We start from the raw sequence: 21,097 nt of genomic DNA on the forward strand, positions 1-21,097 counted from the left end.
TAAACACATTGATGATTTAATCTTTGGCAGGTTGAGCAAACCGGCCTCTCTCCAGGACATTTCGTTTTTCTGCGTCTGTCATTGAGTCAGCAAGTCTAGCCATTTCCTGATGAACAAGAGACCCTACCGACATGGCTCGCAGGCCTGTCGACTCCGTTCTCGGGGCTCAGACGATCGATCCATGCTATTGGTAAATTGACATTCCGCCATCTACTCCTGCCATTAGCCGGGGAAGTAGCCGATCCATCTCGGCGTCGGAGCAAATTCCGGGCTACATTTTACCGACCACGTGAGCGGAAGTTTTGCCACGTGCTTATCTTTCGGGACTAGTTTATTTCCGGCTAGTGGCGATCTCGCTTGGGTTTCCTTATGGATATGCTTAAATATTATCTTCTGGCTAGATGGAGGAATGCAACTTTAGTTGAATATGGCTCTAAAGAAACCTCTTCAAGTTCCGTCTTCCATCTCTAACTTCGTAACTCGTCATTAACCAACCTCATATTTACAATCTTCACCATGCGAAGGCAATGACAATCTACAATTTAGCCTTCTCATAAGGAGTCAACTCCCTCCTCGCAGGTCCTGCGCGGCTCCCATCACCCAGGAAAGTATCGTCCTGGTTCTGGTATTCCATCCGGAATCGCCACTTCTGAGCGAGGTTCTTTGGCAGGTCCCGTTTGATCGCCCGCGACATGTATTCACCAAGGACAGGTAGGAACTTGAATCCACTGCGCATGGAACATTAGCATTCGATCACAAACACGAATTCGATACAAAAGGGAAGACTCACTGTCCACTGCCCGCACCTCCAATAAATAAGTTCTTGAAATCCGGATGGTAGTCCATGATGAAATCACCGGTCGGGGTATCCGTATACCAGCAGAGAGCCAGCTTCTCAAAAGGCCGGTCAGCTAGTTCGGGCAGAATCTCGCGCAGTCCTTCCCGGAGTCTGTGCTCGCCATCCGCTGGGACAAAGTTGATACGCTCACGAGGCGGGATCAACGGGGGAGTCGAGATGTTACCCTTGGCGAGGGTGAGCTCTCCCTCCTTGGGGGTCCTGGTGTATCCCCACCCGTGAACGGCCATCTTCAGTAGGCTAGTATCTTCATGAGGAGGGAAGTTAAACCAGCCACTCGAGAAGTTGATGTAAATCGGAAGCTCTTCGTACTTCTTCACCTCCTCTGGTGTGAGACGCATGAATCCCAGGACCTGAGCAGTAGCAATGGTAGAGTTGTACATGGGAACTAGGCTAGATCCCCATGCACCAGCTGCAAGAATGAAGTGATCTCCCGACACGGGGCTCCCAATGAGGGTTCGTACGGCCTTGATATTCTTGTCGGAATCGGTGTCAAACCCGACAACCGTACCCCGCCGGCCGCAGATGAACGAAACCCCAGCTTCGAAGCAATCATCACGAAGCTGACTGATAGCCTTGTTGGCGTCTGCCCATCCTGCTTGGTTGTTTTGGTACCCAGAGAACGGAGGTGCGGCTAATTTTCCGCTGAGGACTGGGTGTAACCGCTTCGCGTGGTCCGCGTCGGTTACGTGAGTCCATGGAAGGTTATATCTGTTGAGAGCTGCTTTGGTCCTCTCCATCCATGAGTCCTTGACGGGGCCCATGCTTCCTGTTAGAATAAACGGTCTGGGGTAGAAGATGCCCCGGTACTTGGGCTCCTGCCATTTCAAATAGGCTGCGTGAGAAATACGCAAGTAGTCATCGTCGGCATAATCAAATCGAATTATACGAGAGATGTCAGAGCTGGATCCATCCGAAACCTGGACTGATTAGCTGATGTAACACTCACGGTGCATAACAGAACTTACTGGGGGCATATGTCGGTCAAGGACCGTTATGTTCTTGTAGCCCTCGGAGGCGAGCTGGTAGGCTGTGGTGAGGCCAAATACGCCTGCACCGATAATCACGACATGGCTATCTTTATCCATGACTACTGATATACCTCAGGAAGTAATGGGACACTTAGGAAGTGAATGTTCTTGGTGGAGCAATGGTTGTTCGATCAAAGCTTTCATGACTCCCTAAATAACTATGAACGGAGACCCAAAATGTTCTCCGATCCGCTCACGTGATCGGAGATCGGACTGGCTTGGGTCGGCTACCTGGACCTGAACAAGAGCATTGTCTACTCCGGAGTGTGGCGGTCTTTCCCTATGCTCGATTGTGGACTCTTGAGGACGTGGCGCTGAACCACCTCCACACTGCAATCGAGGCGCAGCCATTATGTCACCTGACCGGAAAGGTCAATGATGCCATTGTCTCCGAGGCCAGTGACGAACGGTTACTAGGTCTGCCATTATTTTCAGAGGCTTCGTTTATCGCTTTATTTTTAGCTGGATGTGTAGAGAAGCAATACGTAGATAAATGGGAGTGTGACATATCTTCTAGCTCGAATTTCAGCGCCTTGGACATCGAGGTTAAAATGGAAGTCGGCGGGGCGGGAAAAAAAAATGCAAAAAAAGAAGATGTCCCTCGACCCGGAATCGAACCAGGGATTTTCCGGTTACAATTAACCATTACAGCCGGACGCCATAACCAACTAGACCATCAAGGGTTATCTGTTAGTACTCGTCGTTGCTCCTATATATATACCACTAAACTCAGCCAGAATCGATCCCATTCTGTCAGCAATCATGAACACTTCTGCCCAGTGTAACTGGTATATCTCCTGTCCAAAATCAGTCTATTATGGTTTGGCTAGTGCTCCTATCTATTTTTGACCTCTATATCCCTTCAGTAAGTCATTGTTAGGCTCTTATACCTGCTTGTGGCTCGCTCCCCGTTTCCCGATAAGTTACCCATCGATTGTATCTGGTGAATATATATTGTCTGGGTTCACTTTCCTGTGCCAGTGAAACAGCGACCATGAAAACATGCGGTCTAGACGACAAGCCCGTCAATCCCAGCCACTAAAAGAGCAAGTAATCACTAAACATACCAAGATGGCGTTTATTGTGTCAGATATGGACCCCCGAGGCATCTTGGGTGACACCCAATTACTACCTGCCTTAGGCATCAGCACGAATATGTGCGGGGATCGGCAAATGATCCTGGAATGTTGGGTTGTGATGACCCTGATCAGCACGTAGGCCATTCAGCTCCACCCAAGGAAAACCGAACATCTAGAAAGATCCTTAGCAATCCTACTAATTATCCGCAGCCCCGTTGGTGGGCAAGCGCTTGTTCGGTCCATTCCAGAAATGGTATCATGTGACCACAGCCCTGTCATGGACACCCCTCTCCCTTTCTACTACACTGGCGACTCATCCATTCTGCGCTCCATAAACTAGGCATCACTATTGAACGGAGCTATACCCCAGACTTTGCGACATGTATATTCCCCAAGTCAACGACCATAATGTGATCATCTCCCTAGCACTTCACCCACTCGTGATCGGTGAAATAAATGAGGGTGACAACCCCCCCCCGGAGATATCCAGGGTGCAATCTATTTTGACAGATGCTGGGATACACCTTTGCCTTGTTAAAGAATAAGCGCTAATATATTATGGAACAGTATGCGTTTACTTTGCCGTGTGAGAGCTAAAGTAAAAGGGAAAGAGTAGAAAGTATGATACATTGTATAGCTATAGAGCGCACCTTCATCTGGCCGGAGTCTAGAAAAGATCTAATGATCCTAGTCGTTTAAGCCTGGTAAGATTGATAAGGCACAATGAGAATACATCTTGGATAACACTAGCTGAAAGGATGATGGATAATAGTAAAGGAGTGGTAAGAGTGCTTCATTAACTTAGTAAGCCATTTGTAATGATTTTGTGGCTCCCCAATTATGGGTCTTAAGGGTTCATGGGTTGTAAATGGGCTCCACCATCATAGTGCGTTACAGTCCAGGGTTAGCAGATAAGCCACGTCCAAAATCAACTGCTGGGTCAAGACATGTAGAAGTAAGGTACGTAATATGCAAGGCTGTGAGGTTACTACGGAGTATGCCGATTCAATGTGGGTACCAAGCGACTGATTCTGGACCGCTGTTGGCTGATCAAACCACGCTGTGTTCCCCCCGAATGGGCGCTCCGAAAAGAACGACAGCTCAGGTTCGGATATGCCGGCATAAGCTTCCGCATGGATCATGAGATACGAGAGAGCCAAGCAGGAGTCTACCAATCGGTGTAGGTGGTGTGCGAGAGCATGCATTACAGTCCGATTGCTGATACATCCTGCCACACCACCTGCCAAACACCAGTGGCCTGACCGTCAAGGATTCCAACGGTAATACGTTGAATCTCTGTCAATCGGATGTATCGGGTTGTCAAAAGCCACACAGCAGAGATTTCACGCACAAGCCCTGGATCGAAGGATCGACCAGGCTGCTTTTAGTATTAATCACGGGGAGGTGAAATTTTTCCTAGCGCGGAAAGCGATACTCAATACGTCCACCGACCAATGGAGCCGGGTAGCTAGGCCAATCTGGGGAATTGTCGTAAAAGAATGTGGCTCTTGGGCATAAATGGTCCGGGCTAGACAGCCGCAATTGGCCAAGAGGTTATCATCACACCCGGCATTGGCCGGCTAATAATCAATATCATTGGCTGTGAGCCCCACAACAGAGATTATCTGATGCATTGGCCTGATTATCTGATGGCGCTTATCGCTTGGCCCCCATTTATTTGTTCACCATCGATTCCTGACTCTCACTCTCCAGTCTGCAAGCGTGGCTCCTGCGTGACACCACGAGCCTAGTTGCCACGCCATGATGCTAGAGACTCTGGCCCCAAAGAGCAGTCTCCACATGAGCCATAGAAGCAGGAGAAAGAAAAAAAAGTTTGATGTTGGCGCTAATGCGGACCCAAAAGCCAAGTTGAATGGATGATTGACAGGGGAGACGTTGGGTGTGGGAGGAAATGCTACCCACTATATAACCATCCCGCGATCGGCCCTTTTCCTTCCCCTTTTCTCTCACTTCTATTCTTATTGACATTACTCATCTACTCACACTGCAGAGATAATATCTCATCCAGCTATCATGGGTGTCGTCGTTGACCGACTTAAGGGTCGCAAGACCAACCATGTCGTGGATGATCTTCAGCCAGTAGAGCAGCTTCCGAAGAATTCCCAGACGGATGGTCCATCTGCTAACCTGGGGCTCTCCGAAAAAGATGCCCAGCCTGAAGGGGTTTCCCAGGAGGCCCCGATCGGAGTGCAGAAGGCAGAGGCTGCTGCGCTGGTCTGGAGCAAAAAAGCCATCTACGGCACTTACGCCTGGTATGGAAATTACAAGGAAGCATATAGAAGAGCTGTACTAATGATATCCTCAGGATCTGGGTCTGCTATTTCATGCTTGCGCTTCACGAATACATCAGTACCAACGTGCTCTACTATGCTTACTCGAACTTCTCCCACGCCTCGCAAGTCACGACGGCCTATATCTTAGCGACCATCATTGGTGGAGTGCTGAAACTACCCATTGGAAAGCTTCTTGGAATCTGGGGACGTGCTGAAGGCCTGATCGTCTTCGTCATCATCTACGTTCTTGGGTTGATCATTCTCGCGGCATGCAATGGCCCCAATGCCTTCGCTGCTGGCTATGTCTTCTACTGGATCGGTTACGATGCTATATACCTCATTCTGGAGATTTTCATTGCTGATACGTCCGGTTTGCGCAACCGAGCCTTTGCTTTTGGCTTCTCCACAACGCCTTTCATCTGCTGTGCCTTTACCGGTTCTCTTGCCGCCAATTCCTTTATTAAGACTTCGGGCTGGCGCTGGGCCTATGGTGCCTTCGCCATAATCCAGCCCTTCGTCTTCGCGCCCCTCATTTTCGTCTTCAAATATTATGAGCGGAAGGCCTACAAGACCGGTGTTCTGGTTCGCCAAGACAATGGCCGGACCTGGTTCCAGTCGCTGATCCACTACATTCACGAATTCGATGGTAATCTTTTCTCTCTTACTAGACAAGCTGCGAAACCTAAGAACAGACTCTAATATCGTCTTGACAGTCATCGGTGCCTTCATCCTCATGGCCGCTTTCGTACTCTTCCTCCTCCCCTTCAGCCTAGCTAGTTATGGCCGAACAGAATACCATAACGCCGCCTTCATCGCCGAAGTAGTCATCGGTTTCGTTCTCTTCTTTGTCTTCGCAGCCTGGGAGAGATGGTGCGCCCGGGTCCACTTCATCCCCTACGACCTTCTCCGGGACCGCACCGTCCTCGGCGCCTGCCTCCTTGCCGCAGTCGTCTACTTCAGCTTTTACTGCTGGGACAGCTACTTCTACTACTTCGTAATGGTCGTCTACAATCTGGACGTAACCAAAACCGGCTACATGACCTCCATCTACACCGTCGGATCGTGCGTCTGGTCCCCCGTCTTCGGGTTCTGGATCCGCATGGTCAAGGAATTCAAGTACTCGTGCCTGTGCTTCGCGGCGCCGCTGATGTTCTTGGGTGCCGGGTTGATGATTCATTTTCGCGGTCAAGATGCAGATATTGGGTATGTGATCATGTGTCAGATCTTCATTGCTTTCTCTGGTGGTATGTTGGTCATTGGTCAGCAGATGGCGGTGATGTGTGCGTCGAACAGGGATGGGATCCCAATCTTGTTGTCGATGTTGGGTCTGTTCAATAGTATTGGGGGCGCTATAGGGTATGCGGTTTCGGCGGCGATTTATACCAACACGTTCACGGATGGGTTGAGGAGGGCGCTGCCGGCGGAGGATCAGGACCTGTTCGAGACGTTGTACTCTGGGGGTTATTTGTCGCAGATGAAGTATGAGCCTGGGTCGGCGGTTAGAGATGCGGTCAATTATGCCTGGGGGTATATGGAGAAGTACGAGGCTATTGCAGCGACTTGTATTTTGGTGTTGATGTTTCCGGCGGTGGGTATGTGGAAGCATTATAATGTGGACAAGAAGCAGAATAAGGGGACGATGATCTAGGATGGGCTGTTAGACTGATATGTTCAAAGTAATATTTAATCGTTAGATAGATAGATAGATAATTTGGTCACAGCTTCGACTGCGATGTGACTGATCATGGAACATGTAGATAATCTCGATCCGAAGAGACAAACCTATGACCAAATTCCCTTGGTATGCCGGGATTTTCCACAAGATATGCAGGGATGAGAAGGTAGCTCCATTGGCCATGGATGGACAGTGGAAAAGTTGAAGAGCCGCAAGAAAAACTTGTGAATGTTACACCGCATCTAACGTGACAGCTCAATGAAGATTCATCTACGATCGCAACACAAGCAGGAATTTTCTATCCTACTCATCCTTGAGGCCAAACCTCACTCCCTTGAGAAAATTTACCAACCTTACATGTCATTGCTATCGTCAATCTGAATTATACCTAACAGTGCCAGATACATGAAGTAAACCAGTTTAACAACCTAACCAAATATGCGCCGCTTCGAGAGAATTACCCAGGTAGTTGAGCCTGTCGAAGAATATCGCCGGGGAGATTACCATCCCGTCCACCTCCATGACACCTTCGGCCAAAAATATGAAGTTGTCGGAAAGCTAGCGTATGGCCATTTCTCGACTGTCTGGCTTGCAAAGGATAAGTCTAGTACCCATCAACACGTCGCCCTAAAGATTCTGAAAGCAGATGCTTCTGCAGATTCAAAGGAGCTTCTGATACTGCGTCATCTGGCGGCGTCCGAATTCGATCACCCTGGAAAATCACATGTCATTGATCTATTTGATCACTTCTATCATACAGGTCCAAATGGTATTCACCTATGTCTGGTTTTTCCGGTGATGATCTCGGATCTGCAAGAAATGATAGTCACATGGACTCCACGACAGGCGGGATATGTAGAAATCACGTCACATCAGATTCTCTTGGGGCTCGATTTCCTCCATAGATCTGATATTGTCCATTGCGGTAAGTTAATACAGGCCAGAAACAACCTGTTAATTACTAATGACCGCTTTCTGTCTGCCCGAGCAGACCTACAACCAGGAAACATGCTGGTCGCAGTCACTGACTCGATAAATGACACCAAGGCTTTTCTGGAGCCACCACAATTTAGCCCAGTCAGATGGCTTGAAGGAGTGACGAAAGACGACAGTGCCCCACAATACTTGATGCCTTCACAGAGACGTCACAACCAACTGAAGAATGTCCAGCACTCCAACCTTGTTGTCAAAATCGGAGATCTGGGTGGCGGTAAGAGACAAATCCATTCCTACGCAGAATCTTGTGTCTAGTCGCTGATCTTTCCCTTTATAGCTCAATTTCGTAAACAGTGCAATGAGAGGCCTGTAACACCACTGTCACTACGCGCCCCTGAGATTATACACGGGAGCCCTTGGGACTGGACCATCGATATCTGGGCATTGGGGTGCTTGGTAAGTGTCTTTTAATTATCCGTACTCCTTATGACAATAAAGTGCATCTGCTAACACTGACCAGATATTTGAAATAGCAACCAACGAGCCACTCTTTCCACTTTGTACCTTCGGTATACCACGAGAGGAAGTCAATAAGGAACATCTGGAACTTATTGACGAGAGAATGCGTGATCCTGCTGGTCAAGTTGGATTTGCTACATATCTCGCTGAGCGGCTGCAGGATGAATTTGGGGCTGAGAATGTACAGCGCCTGGCCAAGTTCCTTTTATTGATGCTGCGGGTAAATCGTGAAGAACGATGTTGCACCAAAGAGTTGCTGCAAGATGCATTTACTGTGAACGAGCATTAAAAGCTCTAGTTGAGGGCGGTGAATTTAGTTTAGTTTTGCTTCAAAGGGTCATTCATTTCTAGGAATAGACCCAGTGACACTGTCCCTGAAAGACTTATTAATGTCTCAAAGTTTGTTTTTCTTTTTCTTTCTTTCTTCTTTCTTCTTTCTTTCTTCCAAGCCGTGAAGAGAGTATCTTACACACGAACTACTCTTTCTTACTAATTAGTAACAGAAACCCAGGAAGGTTTTCCAATGCGAGAAGGAATGCGATCCTAGCGGAGCTGGAAGCTTATACCACATAGGACTGATAATATGGCCATGGAAGCTTAGGCAAGTAATCACAAAATCCAGTAATCCCCGCACCATCGGTGGAAACCTAACAAGTAATAGAGTGGCTGCTGCAATAATGCGAATGCATTGGTTCAATTAGTATATCAAAGCCCAGATCTGCAGCGGTGCATGGGATACGTGTCGCGTTACTATCTCCTGGGTGCGCTCATATCGAACTAGCACGTACCGCCTCAGGCAATAACAAAGGAGCTCCCCTTGGCTGGCTCTGAGCCGCATTCCAAAACTTCCACTCCATCTGGCTCATAAGTCTGGCGATACCAAAGCCACTGGCATCAATAAACGGGTAGACCGCCTGGCACCACTCGAACTCAGCCTTATCCCCGCAGTCAATATAACATTTAGACGCCTGTGAAAGTCCCAGAAGTACGGATCGCACGGCCAACATCCGATTTTCAGGCTGCATGCAATATGCTACGGAGCGGCAAATTTCTCTGGCATAGAACACCATGCGGCTCGGGTCAGGGTCTCGCAACAGGTGAGTCTCGGTTTGATAGATTACGCGGCGGATGACCAGTGAAGCTACCCAGAACAGGAGGTAGATTTTGGCTGCTTCGAGGCTTTCGAAGTTGTATGGTGCGAGACCTGGATCCAGGGGGAGCATGCTGGGCTCCTGTCCCAGGCTTTGCCTGCTACAGGGGATAGGTTTGCCGTCCAGCCTGTGAGCGGACATATGCAGCCAGTCTACCCGCAGACGCGCCTCAAGGTTGAAGCACCGCTGCAGTAGTGCGTGGCATGCGTGTTCGCGATCGTGATGTGATTGTCCTATGAGTTTACACAGATCTCTGCGTAGAGCTATGCCTTCGGCAATCACTTCGAATAGCTCATCGACAGGGCTGTCTTTTCGGCCAAGATTAAGACATTCAACGTCCACATGCATACTGTATGGGGTGTTAAGGGTGAACATTGCCTATAAGAGTGTTAGTAAGTCCATCACCAAGGGAGACTTAAACTGACCGCCGCCCACTTGTGTCTCCATAGGATCGCGTCGATGAGGGTTTGATCACACCGGGTAAAGTCGTGTTGCTTCAACATCGCTGTAGCTCCCTGGATGTGGGCAAGACAGTTACGCAATACCGTCTCACTATTCTCCATAGTCTGTGGCTTGTCAGAACAACTGGACCTCTTGGCCCGGATTGAACCTACCTCGTAAGCTTGGAAGACAATGGCAGAGTAGAGAGTAGTAGCTGTTGGCGGACGATTCACCTGCAAGATCTGTAGCATCGCATGAAGAGCACTATTGTAGATTTCCAGGCCATAATGTGCCAACCGATCATCCCTGGTCTTCTTACCCAAAAACACGGAGGCCAAGCCAATGACCGAGCGATCCAGCAGGTCTGATTTGCCGGCCAAGGTTGGGAAGCGCGCCATCAACGAGTACCAGCTATCGACCCTGCCAGTGGGGGATGGGTTGGAGGCGAAGAACGTGTGCATGTAGGTCGCAAACAACTGGGTGCGAGCCTCGGGATTCATATTGAAGCAAGCAGGCAAAGCCAGGAGCTGGAGCTCTCCAACCCCTTCGGGTAGCTTGATCTCCGCATCGCGCGCACCCCGGGGCTCAAAGCTGTGGTGGATGAAGTCCCGATCCTGGTAACCGGGGCAAGGTGTTCCTCCTTTTTTAACACAATTGGAGCATTCGGGCTTCTCCAGATCACACTGCCAGGTTTAGCCATCGATTAACAGTTCGATTGAAGGACTGACCTTGATCTTGCGCTTCTTACAGGCTGCACAGGCGCGTGATGTGAAGGGTATGCCACCCATCTCTAGGGTACAATGTCTGGTGTACCTATGGCTGGGGAGGACGAACAGTTGGATCGATGCAAGGAGAAGATGAACGATTGGAACCTCCGATGCTCAGGTTGTTCATTGGTTGGTCACGTTTCACGTGCTACCCTCAGCCTCAATTCATGCGACATGTCACATGCGGTGATTATAGGCGAAGACCGACTGGTTTAGTCCTGTGCAAGTGAATGGATCGCTGCATTACCAATTGGTTGATGGAATATATTCGACGGTGTGACTTGACTGCCTTGCTACCACACAATTCAGCCTTGCGGACCCTTTCAGTACTTAGAGTTGTTGCGGACGGGCCCCGCGGGGAGCTCCGGGTCAGTGTCTCATAGGCAAGGGGGTCCCTGTAAATATCCGCTTGCTGAGGAGTGGAGTAGAGAAGCGGCTTGTCATGATATCGATCGTGCACTGCAGATCGGCCAACTGCACCTCCCGCACCAACAATCAATGCCCATAGGGCATTGAATCATGACTGTCAACATTAATTTCCATCTATATCAATTACGTTGGAAAAGAACAAAATACATACGACCATAGGGTGTGGAAAACAGGGCTTCCCGTCCGCTCAGCCGTACTTAAGCCACACGCCGGGAGGTTAGTAGTTGGGTGGGTGACCACCAGCGAATCCCTTCTGTTGTATGTTTTTGATCCTTTCCTTTCAAATCTTTTTTTGCTGCCCTATCTGACTATCGCTCTTCAGCGCTCGGTGGGTGAATTGTATGATGCTTTTGCGGGAAATTAGGGCCCAGTGCCGGCATCCAATCACACAACGACGGCCTAGTCTAAGCTTCAATGTTTGCTACACATTGGATCGCTTGTCTGTAAAGGAAGCGGAACCCTTGTTCTCTTCATTCGGTATGATATGATTGACGGGTACTATTTGGAAGGTATTGGCCGAGTGGTGCGGAATGTGAAGTGTGTCACAAATTCGGCACGGAAGCGGTCCGCCCGCTCACTGAAAGCACCCTAATGTCGAATCGAGTCCAGATCCCGAACACTTAAGCTTTGGTTCACCAGGTCGGACGGGCCGACTGGATGGGCAGTGGACCGCATTAAACAAGAAATGGACAGTCATACCCGCGCCTGCCAAGGACTGGGACATCGTGCACACAAAGCGAGGAAGATATGGATAGTGGAGGATAGCTTTCACATAGATAGCAGTAGGCCCTCCGGACATGCCTGAATATATGGGGTCGTACCTCCCCCTCGAAGCCGGACGTTATGGGCGGATCAAAAGCAGTGACTTTGGAGATTGCCTTGACACATTGAGAACTAGCGGACCTATCGGTACTATGGACGTTACTGTGCAGACTGAGATGCTGATGAAAGACGGACCAGTCTTCGAGACCGTCTTGTTTTTTCAAACCGCCTGTCACAGTATAGATGGCACAACAAAAACGACAACTAGCTTCAAGCCGGCTGTCCCTGCGGAGGGATGAGTTCGCAACAGTTCGCCCTCGACCTTGGGTCGCTTTCATCCCCCAGTAATCTGCGAGTATCTGGACCACATTTGTTGCGATAGATGCTGACAACACGGTCTGTTCAGAGTCATATATTGAGCTTGCATCAAGTTTGTTTCCTTCATGTACTATGTGTCCAAATCCTGAATAACATGGGTAGGCAAAGTGGTCTGAAAACTAAGGATTCCAATGTGCTGTGCGAGTAGCAATTCATGTGCTCTAGAGCCTTATCAGATACTATCGGAGCGAGTATCCGATAACCCGCGATAAGACGCGGGGTTCGCGATACTGACAGGAAGCCCTACTACAGACAAGGCAGTTCTACCCGCTGACTTTCCTGATAAGCTGCAAGATCTGCAAGTGTCCTGCCGAAGACGAGGAGCGGGAGGGGAAATGTTGGAGATAACGGGCCGGTGGCTTTCTCCACCTTCACCTCCACTCTCGGCCGATGAGGCCCGTCTCACGATCTGTAGGCTTGACATATGAGTTGAATGATGCCACAATTTTGGTTCTATCCACATTCAATGACTATATTTGTGTTCATAACTCAGAATGCCAAGTGTAGAACCTCGACAGAAGCTGCGGATCTCTATAGGTCTGTCGCGCCACATTCAACCCGATAATGCTGCATTCACTATATTAAGCGACTGACCGACCGTACAGATCGCGGAGGAACGTTCACCGACTGCATTTGCAAAGTCCCCGGTCAGGAAGATATCGTGGTGAAGATTCTATCTGTCGATCCCAAGAATTACGATGATGCCCCGACTGAAGCCATCCGCCGCGTGTTGGAGATTTACTATGGAACGAGCATTCCGAGGGGAACAGGGTTGGATACACAGGATATCGGTGGGAGACATCCTGAGTTACGAGCTTTTCTCCAGGCTAACCTTCTGCTTAGAGTCAATACGCATGGGGACAACCGTTGCGACAAACGCACTGCTAGAGAGGAAAGGCGAGCGCACTGCCCTTCTCATCACGGAGGGCTTCAAAGACTTGCTGGAAATCGGCAATCAATCGCGACCCTTCATGTTCGATCTCTCAATTCGAAGGCCTGGAACACTATATTCCGAGGTATTTGAGGTGGAAGAGCGCGTGACCCTGCGTAACTGCACCGACACAGACCTGCGAAGCATGGACCTCTCGTCGCCGCCCGTACTACGAGAGCTCACGGGTACATCCGGAGAAACTGTCCAGGTAATAAAGTCGTTGAATCTCGAGTCAGTGGAGGCATACCTGAGGAAAGTATACGCGGACGGGTACAGATCCATCGCTGTATGTCTGATGCACGCCTACACGTTTCCCGATCACGAGCTCCAGATCCGGGACCTGGCGCAACAGATCGGCTTTGAGAATGTCTCGCTCTCGCATGCTGTATCGCAACGAACTAAGATTGTTCCTCGAGGCAACTCTGCTGTCATTGACGGATATCTTACACCGACAATCGAACGATATCTGAAGCAGTTTTTGACCAGTTTCCCAGATATTACCAAGTCGGATACCAAGTTAGAATTCATGCAATCCGATGGTGGGCTGGTCCCTGCTCATAGACTCTCGGGACTGCATTCGATTCTTTCTGGCCCGGCTGGTGGAGTGGTAGGGTATGCTCGTACCTGTTACGACGAGGTCAGCGAAGCCCCACTGATTGGCTTCGATATGGGAGGAACAAGCACAGACGTTAGTCGCTATGATGGGACATTGGATCATATATTTGAGACCACCACGGCGGGAATCTCGATGCAGACTCCACAACTCAATATAAACACGATCGCTGCTGGTGGAGGGAGCATCCTGTTCTGGCGCGACGGGTTGATGTCTGTTGGACCGGAAAGTGCCTCTTCGGATCCGGGTCCTGCGTGCTATCGCAAAGGGGGCCCATTGACCATTACGGATGCCAATCTGGCTCTAGGAAGGTTGATCCCGGAGTATTTCCCCTCTGTATTCGGTCCAAATGAGGATGAGCCCTTGGATCGCGATGTTGTTATTGCCAAATTCCAAGCTTTGACGGCAACGATTAACCAAGATACGGGCAAGTCAATGAACTGGGCGCAGGTGGCACAGGGGTAAGCTTCTCGCTGGAATATGAGATATAATCGAGACTAATATGCGTGCAGCTTCCTCGACGTTGCGAATTCCGCCATGTGTGGCCCCATTCGGAGCCTGACAGAGGCTCGCGGTTACGACACAACGAAGCATCACTTAGCATCCTTTGGTGGAGCGGGTGGTCAACACGCCTGTGCCATTGCCGGAATTCTTGGTATCCAGAAGGTCTTGATCCACAAGCACTCCTCAATTCTCTCTGCCTATGGTATTGGCCTGGCAGATGTGGTGCAGGAAGGTCAGAGGCCCTGCGCAAAGGCATACGATTCATCGAACCTCCCGAAAATCTTAGCGGACTTGGAGGAACTCGCTCTGGCTACCAAGGATCTCTTAGGAAATGACGGGATACTGAACGTGGACGTGGACCGGTTCCTTAACATGCGCTATGACGGAAGCGAGACTACCATTATGATTGCAGTGGACCAGACCCATGATATGTTGCAGAACTTTGTCAAAGCACACCATCAGCAATTTGGCTTCACGCCTACTGATAGGAATGTATTTGTTGATAGCATACGAGTTCGGGCCATAGGTCGAGGCTCTTTCGCTGCCCCTTCGCCTGATGTTCCGGCTTCGGTCCCAGCGAAGCCTTCTGTATCTACAGACAAGTGCCTTGCTGCTGAGGCTACCAATAGTGTTTATTTTGATCAGCTTGGATGGACAGACACACCAGTATACATCCTCAAGTCCATCCCTCTGGGACAGAAGGTCAACGGCCCGGCACTTGTGGTCGATGAAACGCAAACGATACTCGTGGGCCCAGGCTCTTCAGCAACATCCGCGCAGGACAAGCTGATCCTTGACGTCAAAGTTTCCGAGAAGGGCCGCAACGTTACCACTGATACTATCGACCCTGTCCAACTTTCTGTATTCCGCCACCGTTTCATGAGCGTCGCGGAGCAGATGGGTCGTGTACTGCAACAGGTGAGTGTGAGCGCGAATATCAAGGAACGGCTTGATTTCAGTTGCGCTGTGTTCAGTCCGGATGGGTCTCTAGTCGCAAACGCCCCCCATGTGCCTGCGATGATTGGTAGCATGGCCTTTGCGGTAAGGGGTCAGATTGAAGAATGGAAGGGGAGGTTGAAGGCGGGAGATGTTTTGTTGTCTAATGCACCTGGTTCGTACGAGGGAAATTTTGCCATCCATTCACCGTGCTAATCAACCAGTTCAGAATATGGGGGTACCCACCTCCCAGACCTCACTGTTATTACTCCCGTATTCGATGCACAGGGGAAAGAAATCATATTTTGGACAGCTTCACGAGGCCATCATGCTGATGTACGTGCACCCTTCCCTCCAAGTTGTATCAACTTGCCCGGCTAAGATGATCAGATTGGCGGTATCCTGCCTGGCTCGATGCCTCCATCCTCGAAGGAACTTGCTCAAGAGGGAGCTTTGTTCAAGTCGCTTTTATTGATCCGAGACGGCGTTCTGGACGAAGTCGGACTCGCTCGGCTTCTTTGCGACGAGCCAGCACAGTACCCTGGCTCCAGTGGTACCCGAAGGTACCAAGATAATGTGACAGACCTGAAAGCCCAAGTGGCCGCCAACCATTGTGGCATCCGGCTGATCCATCAGCTTATTGAGGAATATTCCATGGAAGTTGTTCAGGTGAGTTAACCATGCGGAATGGAATTTTTCACCCACCAGGCCAGACAACTCACCAGCATGTCTGCTAGGTATATATGAAAGCCATCCAATCCTCCGCCGAACTCGCCATCCGCAATCTCTTTAAACGCCTCGCGCGCGAGTTCCATCAAACAGAGCTGAAACAGGTCGACTATATGGACGATGGAACACCTATCTGCCTCAAAATTACACTCAATGAGGCTGATGGTTCAGCGGTATTCGACTTCACAGGCACTGGACCCCAAGTCTACGGTAAGCCGATCTTTCACCACTACTCACCTGGGTTTGAACTCTGATTGACCACCGCGGGAATCCTAAGGCAATTGGAATGCCCCTATAGCCATAACCCACTCATCCATAATCTTTGCCCTCCGGTGTATCGTCGACTCCGACATCCCGCTGAACCACGGCTGCCTCGCCCCCGTGACCGTCCATGTCCCCAAACCCAGTCTTCTCAATCCAGCTCCCACCGCTGCTGTCTGTGCCGGTAACGTCCTCACCTCGCAACGAATCGTCGACGTAATTTTCAAGACCCTCCGCGTCTGTGCCGCCAGCCAAGGCTGCATGAACAATTTCTCATTCGGTACGGACGATTTCGGATACTATGAGACGATCGCAGGAGGTAGTGGAGCGGGTCCGACATGGTCCGGCACGAATGGTGTACACACGAACATGACGAACACGAGAATCACAGATCCGGAGTCTTTGGAACGACGGTATCCGGTTCTTCTCAGGAGATTTTGTTTTAGGGATGGGAGCGGTGGGGATGGAAGGTATAGAGGCGGTGATGGGGTAGTGAGGGATGTCGAGTTTCGGATTCCAATGATGGCATCTATCTTGTCTGAGAGGCGGGTAGTGAAGCCATATGGAATGGACGGGGGAGAAGATGGTCGCTGTGGCAGAAATTTGTGGGTTAAAGGGGAAGACGGGGAGATCATGTCGATTGGGGGAAAGAATTCGGTTGAGATGAGGGCGGGAGATCGTTTGGTTATTGAGACGCCTGGAGGGGGTGGGTATGGAAGCAAGGGCGGTGGTGAGGGCAAGATTGAGAAAGATCAGGCCAAGGTAAATAGGGGATTTGTTCCTATCGCCAACGGATCGGTAGAGGCGGCTAGAAGTCTGGCTGAGCAGGTGTAGTGGGATTCCCGGATCTAAGTATACTACATACTATGGATAATATTGATGCAAATGTGGGCAATGAAAGAATTTGTCTTCATTGAACAATGTGTTTTTTACGCAACTTTTCTTTTTGAACTGAAGCATCAGTCCCTTCCATCAAATCTAGACGGTTTTTGAACCCTGAAGGGACCTATCAGGGCTCAATAACGTACAGGCGTCCAACCGACCGAAAAGCCCTGCTGGGGGCTCTGTGTGGCGTAGTCTAGAATCAAATCTATAGAATAAAAGCTATAGAATGATGTCAAGCTTATCGAGTGCTGATAAATGATCGCCGCCGGATCAGACCCTTGCTGGTTACTCCAACGGCGACTTCTCCAACTGCTGGGATGATCCGCGATAAGAAGCATTCACCATCTTGATTGGCGAGAACATGCAAGGACAGCCCTTGTTATCACCCACATCCCGTTCTCGAGCAGCACCGGCCGTGCTCGGCGTCAGCTATCACGTCAAACCATGATAAGCCTATCGTTCTCCAGCGGGGTTTATATCTCTAGCAGCAGACAGTGCATGCACCATGTCGCACCAATCCCCATCACACCGCTGTGTGAAAACCCACCATGTCTCACGAGCTTCGAGTCCTACCACCAGGTGCCGGCTATGGAATTGTCATCGGCATCGGTGGCATCTTCGCCCTATTCATGCTTGGTATTTCCTGGCTTCAGAATCGCTATACTCAATTCTCTACACATCGTGCCGAAGAATTCAACACCGCGTCACGATCCGTCAAGCCGGGCTTGATCTCCGCTGGAATTGTCTCCTCATGGACATGGTCGGCTACACTTCTAACCAGTTCGACTTTCGCATATTCGTATGGCGTCTGCGGACCCATGTGGTATGGCGCCATCGGCACGTTGCAGATCCTCCTCTTCGCCTTGATCGCCGTCAAGATCAAAGCAAATGCACCGGGCGCACACACCATGCCAGAGATCGTCCTCTCCCGGCACGGCAAGATCGCCCATCTCACCTACTTGTACAATGGTTTGGCTACGAATATGCTTGTTAGCGCCTGTTTGGTGCTAGGTGGCGCGCAGGTGGTGGCGGCAATCACGGGGATGAATGTGTATGCTGCCAACTTCCTCATTCCCGCTGTTGTCGCGGCGTATGTTATTGTCGGTGGATTGCGCGCAACATTCATCGCAGATTATACCCATACCGTTATCCTATTTATCGCTATCTTGGTGTTTGGGTTCTCGGTGTCGGCTACTAGTGATCTCATTGGAAGCCCGGGGAAGTTGTATGATTTGCTGCAGGAGGCATCGCGAGATATGCCAATCGATCGCAATACTGATGGATCATATCTTGCATTTCGGTCCGTGGGTGGTTTGATCTTTGCGGTGGATATATTTGTTTCTGGGTTCAGTACTGTCTGGCTTGATCAAGCTTACTGGCAGCGAGCTATTGCGTCGCGACCGGAGTCATCTGTGAAGGCATATATGCTAGGAGGCGTTGCCTGGTATGGTGAGTGACAGGGCCTTCCCAAAGCCCATGTCTTTTTACTAGGTATTAATCAACCTAGGCATTCCGTTCGGCTTTGCAACAGCGATGGGTCTCGGGTGTGCAGCCCTGACCAGCAACCCAGCGTTCCCAACATACCCCAACCCGTTATCGGCTTCGCAAGTCGACGCCGGACTCTCGGCTCCAGCAACCGCAATCACCCTTCTCGGAAAGGGCGGCGCAGTACTCATGCTCATACTACTGTTCATGGCCGTGACTAGTTCCACATCCGCTGAGCTCATCGCTGTCTCCTCCTTACTAACCTTCGACGTGTACAAAACCTACATCCGCCCGAACACCGACTCTGCGACACTCGTGCGTGTCAGCCACTGGGGCATTGTCATCTACGCCATTGTCCTGGCCGCATTCTGCTGCATTCTCAATGCCGCAGGCGTCAGTCTTACCTGGCTTCTTACAGTACTGGGAGTGATTGTCGGCGGAGCAGCTATTCCCGTAGGACTCATTCTGCTCTGGGACCGCATGTCCACTGTTGCCGCTATCGCAGCCCCCTGGATCGGATTTGGCTTAGGTATCATTGTCTGGTTTATCACTTCATGGAAGCGATCAGGCGGGATCAGTGTTGCGACGACGGGCGATGCCACGAATGCCGTTGCTGGAAACTTGGCCTCGTTCGGGGTGGGGACTATTTCCGCTGTACTTTTGAGTTTACTATTTCCGGGGAAACGTGGCCACGACACGTCGGCAACGAACAGTATTACAGGGGTCCCTGTCGAACCAGAGAAGACCTCGACAGAGACATCAGTCAAGAAGAACAATGATACCGAAATAGTCACAATGACTGCAACACCAAGTGAATCGACCACGCAACCGAAGAACGATATAATTGAGTACCTCGAAACTGAGACCATAGAGCCTATGGAACCTGCTCTGGTTAAAAAAGCCGAGCGATTTGCCTGGACAGCAAATGTCATCTTCATTGCGATTGCCGTGATCCTCGTTCCTTTCACTCTCTTCGGGACAAGGTATGTTTATAATAGGGAGTTTTTCACGGGGTGGGTTGTTGTCTCTTTTATCTGGGTTTGGGCGAGTGTGCTCATTTGTGTGATATATCCGGTGGTAAGTTATATCTCTAATGCCATTATGCGAAATGCAAGAATGCCTTGTTTACTGACAGACGCGGTGCAGGTTGAAAGTGCAGGTGCTTTGCGGGATATTTCGAGAGGGATATGGAGTGATATCAGGGCGATTTGGGGACGGAGGAAGGAGCGATTGCGAACTGGACAGCCAGTATGAAGATTAAATAAACATTGTAGATGAAATTGTCTAGCTTCTCAGAAAGGAGGTAAAAAAGAGCCTGTTCTACAGGCTGTTCCTGAACTCCATGATTTCTTATTCCTCATTTACGAGGCATTAGTATATATTAACTTGAAGATATCGTTACCCAAACCAAAGTGAATGAATCTTTCACCCCAGAAACCAAGCAGGGAGCTTCAACGCCTCAATTTCATACTGCGCGCACCCGCCTCACCTTGAGGAGTCTATCGTAATCCCACTCAACCCACGCACCAATGCCCACACTCGCCTGCTCGACCAACCGCGCGAACGCAACTGCATCATCTTCCTTGCGATATCCCTCCCGGCGATATGCCCTCGCAAAATTAAGCCATACCAGAGTCTCCGACCCAGGAACCACCGACCACCCCAGAGGCCTCTGCACCCGGGGTAGCACACTTAGATGCCCCTCATCATCCTCCGAGACATCTTCAACCACCAAAACCTCCTCAAAATTTTGATACTCTATCGTATCAAACACCGATGTGATGGCCTTCTTCTCCCGCTCCAATAGAGACCGGGGAAAGGCGAGGCGAGGGAGCGCAGGCGGGCTAGTCTTGTAGTTCATGCCTTCATATTCAGGGGCAAAAGCCAGATTTGAGCCTTCGGAAAGAAACTCTAGGTACCGAGAGTCCGGCACGTATAGGGCATCTGAAGCCGGCTGAAAGGGCCGCGTGAAGTGGAAGCCATCAGGGGTCCAGTGGAATTGGAGGGTCCCTGCTTGCTGACGCAGCCAGCTTTGCGCTACGGAATGCGCCTCGTGATTGACTAGGAAGGGAGGCACGTCTACTTTCATAGTGGTGAGGCATGAAAGATTGAAGCTCAAGTGGAATTCATCCTTAGATACGCCGTGGGCCTCCCAACACCCCCTTTGGTAGATATATAGGCCTTGGTGGATGGGGGTGGGGAGGGAGTGTTGCCAGATGGTGAGGCGGAGTTCCGGGGGCAGAAGGCTGAATTTGGGGAATTTGGCGGACGTAGTTGGAGATTCTGGACTAAGCATGGTGATGAGGTGATGATGGGAGGGGAATTAAATGGAGGAGGAAGAGGGTGGTTGAGCACGAGTGGAGGTGAAAGGGTTATGGCTGTCCTAGTGAGATGTGGTCATATCGAAAATGCCGATTGTGATGGGTTTATCAATT

General features: G+C 50.2%; 7 protein-coding genes and 2 non-coding genes across 9 annotated transcripts; 5 read left to right on the forward strand and 4 right to left on the reverse strand.

Annotated features, from left to right (window-relative positions):
* Positions 1-535: 535 nt before the first annotated feature.
* Positions 536-1,944, reverse strand: AtWU_01659 (NAD(P)/FAD-dependent oxidoreductase; the record flags this gene model as incomplete). Its single annotated transcript, XM_035496773.1, has 3 exons — positions 536-728; positions 791-1,776; positions 1,825-1,944. 3 exons carry the CDS (start codon positions 1,942-1,944, stop codon positions 536-538), a joined length of 1,299 nt encoding a protein of 432 aa, XP_035352666.1.
* A 540-nt stretch (positions 1,945-2,484) lies between these two features.
* On the reverse strand, positions 2,485-2,570 carry AtWU_t41. The gene is given in 2 exon segments: positions 2,485-2,520; positions 2,533-2,570. It is a non-coding gene; the product is annotated as a tRNA-Tyr (tRNA).
* Positions 2,571-5,000: 2,430 nt separating this feature from the next.
* On the forward strand, positions 5,001-6,908 carry AtWU_01660 (MFS general substrate transporter; the record flags this gene model as incomplete). Its single annotated transcript, XM_035496774.1, has 3 exons — positions 5,001-5,239; positions 5,293-5,906; positions 5,974-6,908. The coding sequence occupies 3 exons, from the start codon at positions 5,001-5,003 to the stop codon at positions 6,906-6,908; spliced, it is 1,788 nt and encodes a 595-aa protein (XP_035352667.1).
* Positions 6,909-7,373: 465 nt separating this feature from the next.
* Positions 7,374-8,679, forward strand: AtWU_01661 (serine protein kinase; the record flags this gene model as incomplete). The annotated part of the gene is made up of 4 exons (XM_035496775.1): positions 7,374-7,860; positions 7,927-8,145; positions 8,209-8,327; positions 8,392-8,679. The coding sequence occupies 4 exons, from the start codon at positions 7,374-7,376 to the stop codon at positions 8,677-8,679; spliced, it is 1,113 nt and encodes a 370-aa protein (XP_035352668.1).
* A 478-nt stretch (positions 8,680-9,157) lies between these two features.
* On the reverse strand, positions 9,158-10,770 carry AtWU_01662 (Zn(II)2Cys6 transcription factor domain-containing protein; the record flags this gene model as incomplete). Its single annotated transcript, XM_035496776.1, has 4 exons — positions 9,158-9,919; positions 9,967-10,107; positions 10,156-10,665; positions 10,711-10,770. The coding sequence occupies 4 exons, from the start codon at positions 10,768-10,770 to the stop codon at positions 9,158-9,160; spliced, it is 1,473 nt and encodes a 490-aa protein (XP_035352669.1).
* Positions 10,771-11,327: 557 nt separating this feature from the next.
* AtWU_r17 lies at positions 11,328-11,443 on the forward strand. Its single transcript, XR_004775196.1, has one exon. It is a non-coding gene; the product is annotated as a 5S ribosomal RNA (ribosomal RNA).
* A 1,369-nt stretch (positions 11,444-12,812) lies between these two features.
* AtWU_01663 (5-oxoprolinase) lies at positions 12,813-17,126 on the forward strand (the record flags this gene model as incomplete). The annotated part of the gene is made up of 8 exons (XM_035496777.1): positions 12,813-12,855; positions 12,924-13,109; positions 13,162-14,323; positions 14,375-15,477; positions 15,532-15,638; positions 15,693-15,971; positions 16,040-16,241; positions 16,309-17,126. 8 exons carry the CDS (start codon positions 12,813-12,815, stop codon positions 17,124-17,126), a joined length of 3,900 nt encoding a protein of 1,299 aa, XP_035352670.1.
* Positions 17,127-17,725: 599 nt separating this feature from the next.
* AtWU_01664 (sodium:solute symporter family protein) lies at positions 17,726-19,916 on the forward strand (the record flags this gene model as incomplete). The annotated part of the gene is made up of 3 exons (XM_035496778.1): positions 17,726-18,626; positions 18,685-19,739; positions 19,809-19,916. The coding sequence occupies 3 exons, from the start codon at positions 17,726-17,728 to the stop codon at positions 19,914-19,916; spliced, it is 2,064 nt and encodes a 687-aa protein (XP_035352671.1).
* Positions 19,917-20,127: 211 nt separating this feature from the next.
* Positions 20,128-20,958, reverse strand: AtWU_01665 (2EXR domain-containing protein; the record flags this gene model as incomplete). The annotated part of the gene is made up of 1 exon (XM_035496779.1): positions 20,128-20,958. One exon carries the CDS (start codon positions 20,956-20,958, stop codon positions 20,128-20,130), a length of 831 nt encoding a protein of 276 aa, XP_035352672.1.
* Positions 20,959-21,097: the final 139 nt, after the last annotated feature.

Source organism: Aspergillus tubingensis (genome assembly GCF_013340325.1).
Source record: "Aspergillus tubingensis WU-2223L DNA, scaffold_3, whole genome shotgun sequence".
Lineage (NCBI taxonomy): Eukaryota > Fungi > Ascomycota > Eurotiomycetes > Eurotiales > Aspergillaceae > Aspergillus > Aspergillus tubingensis.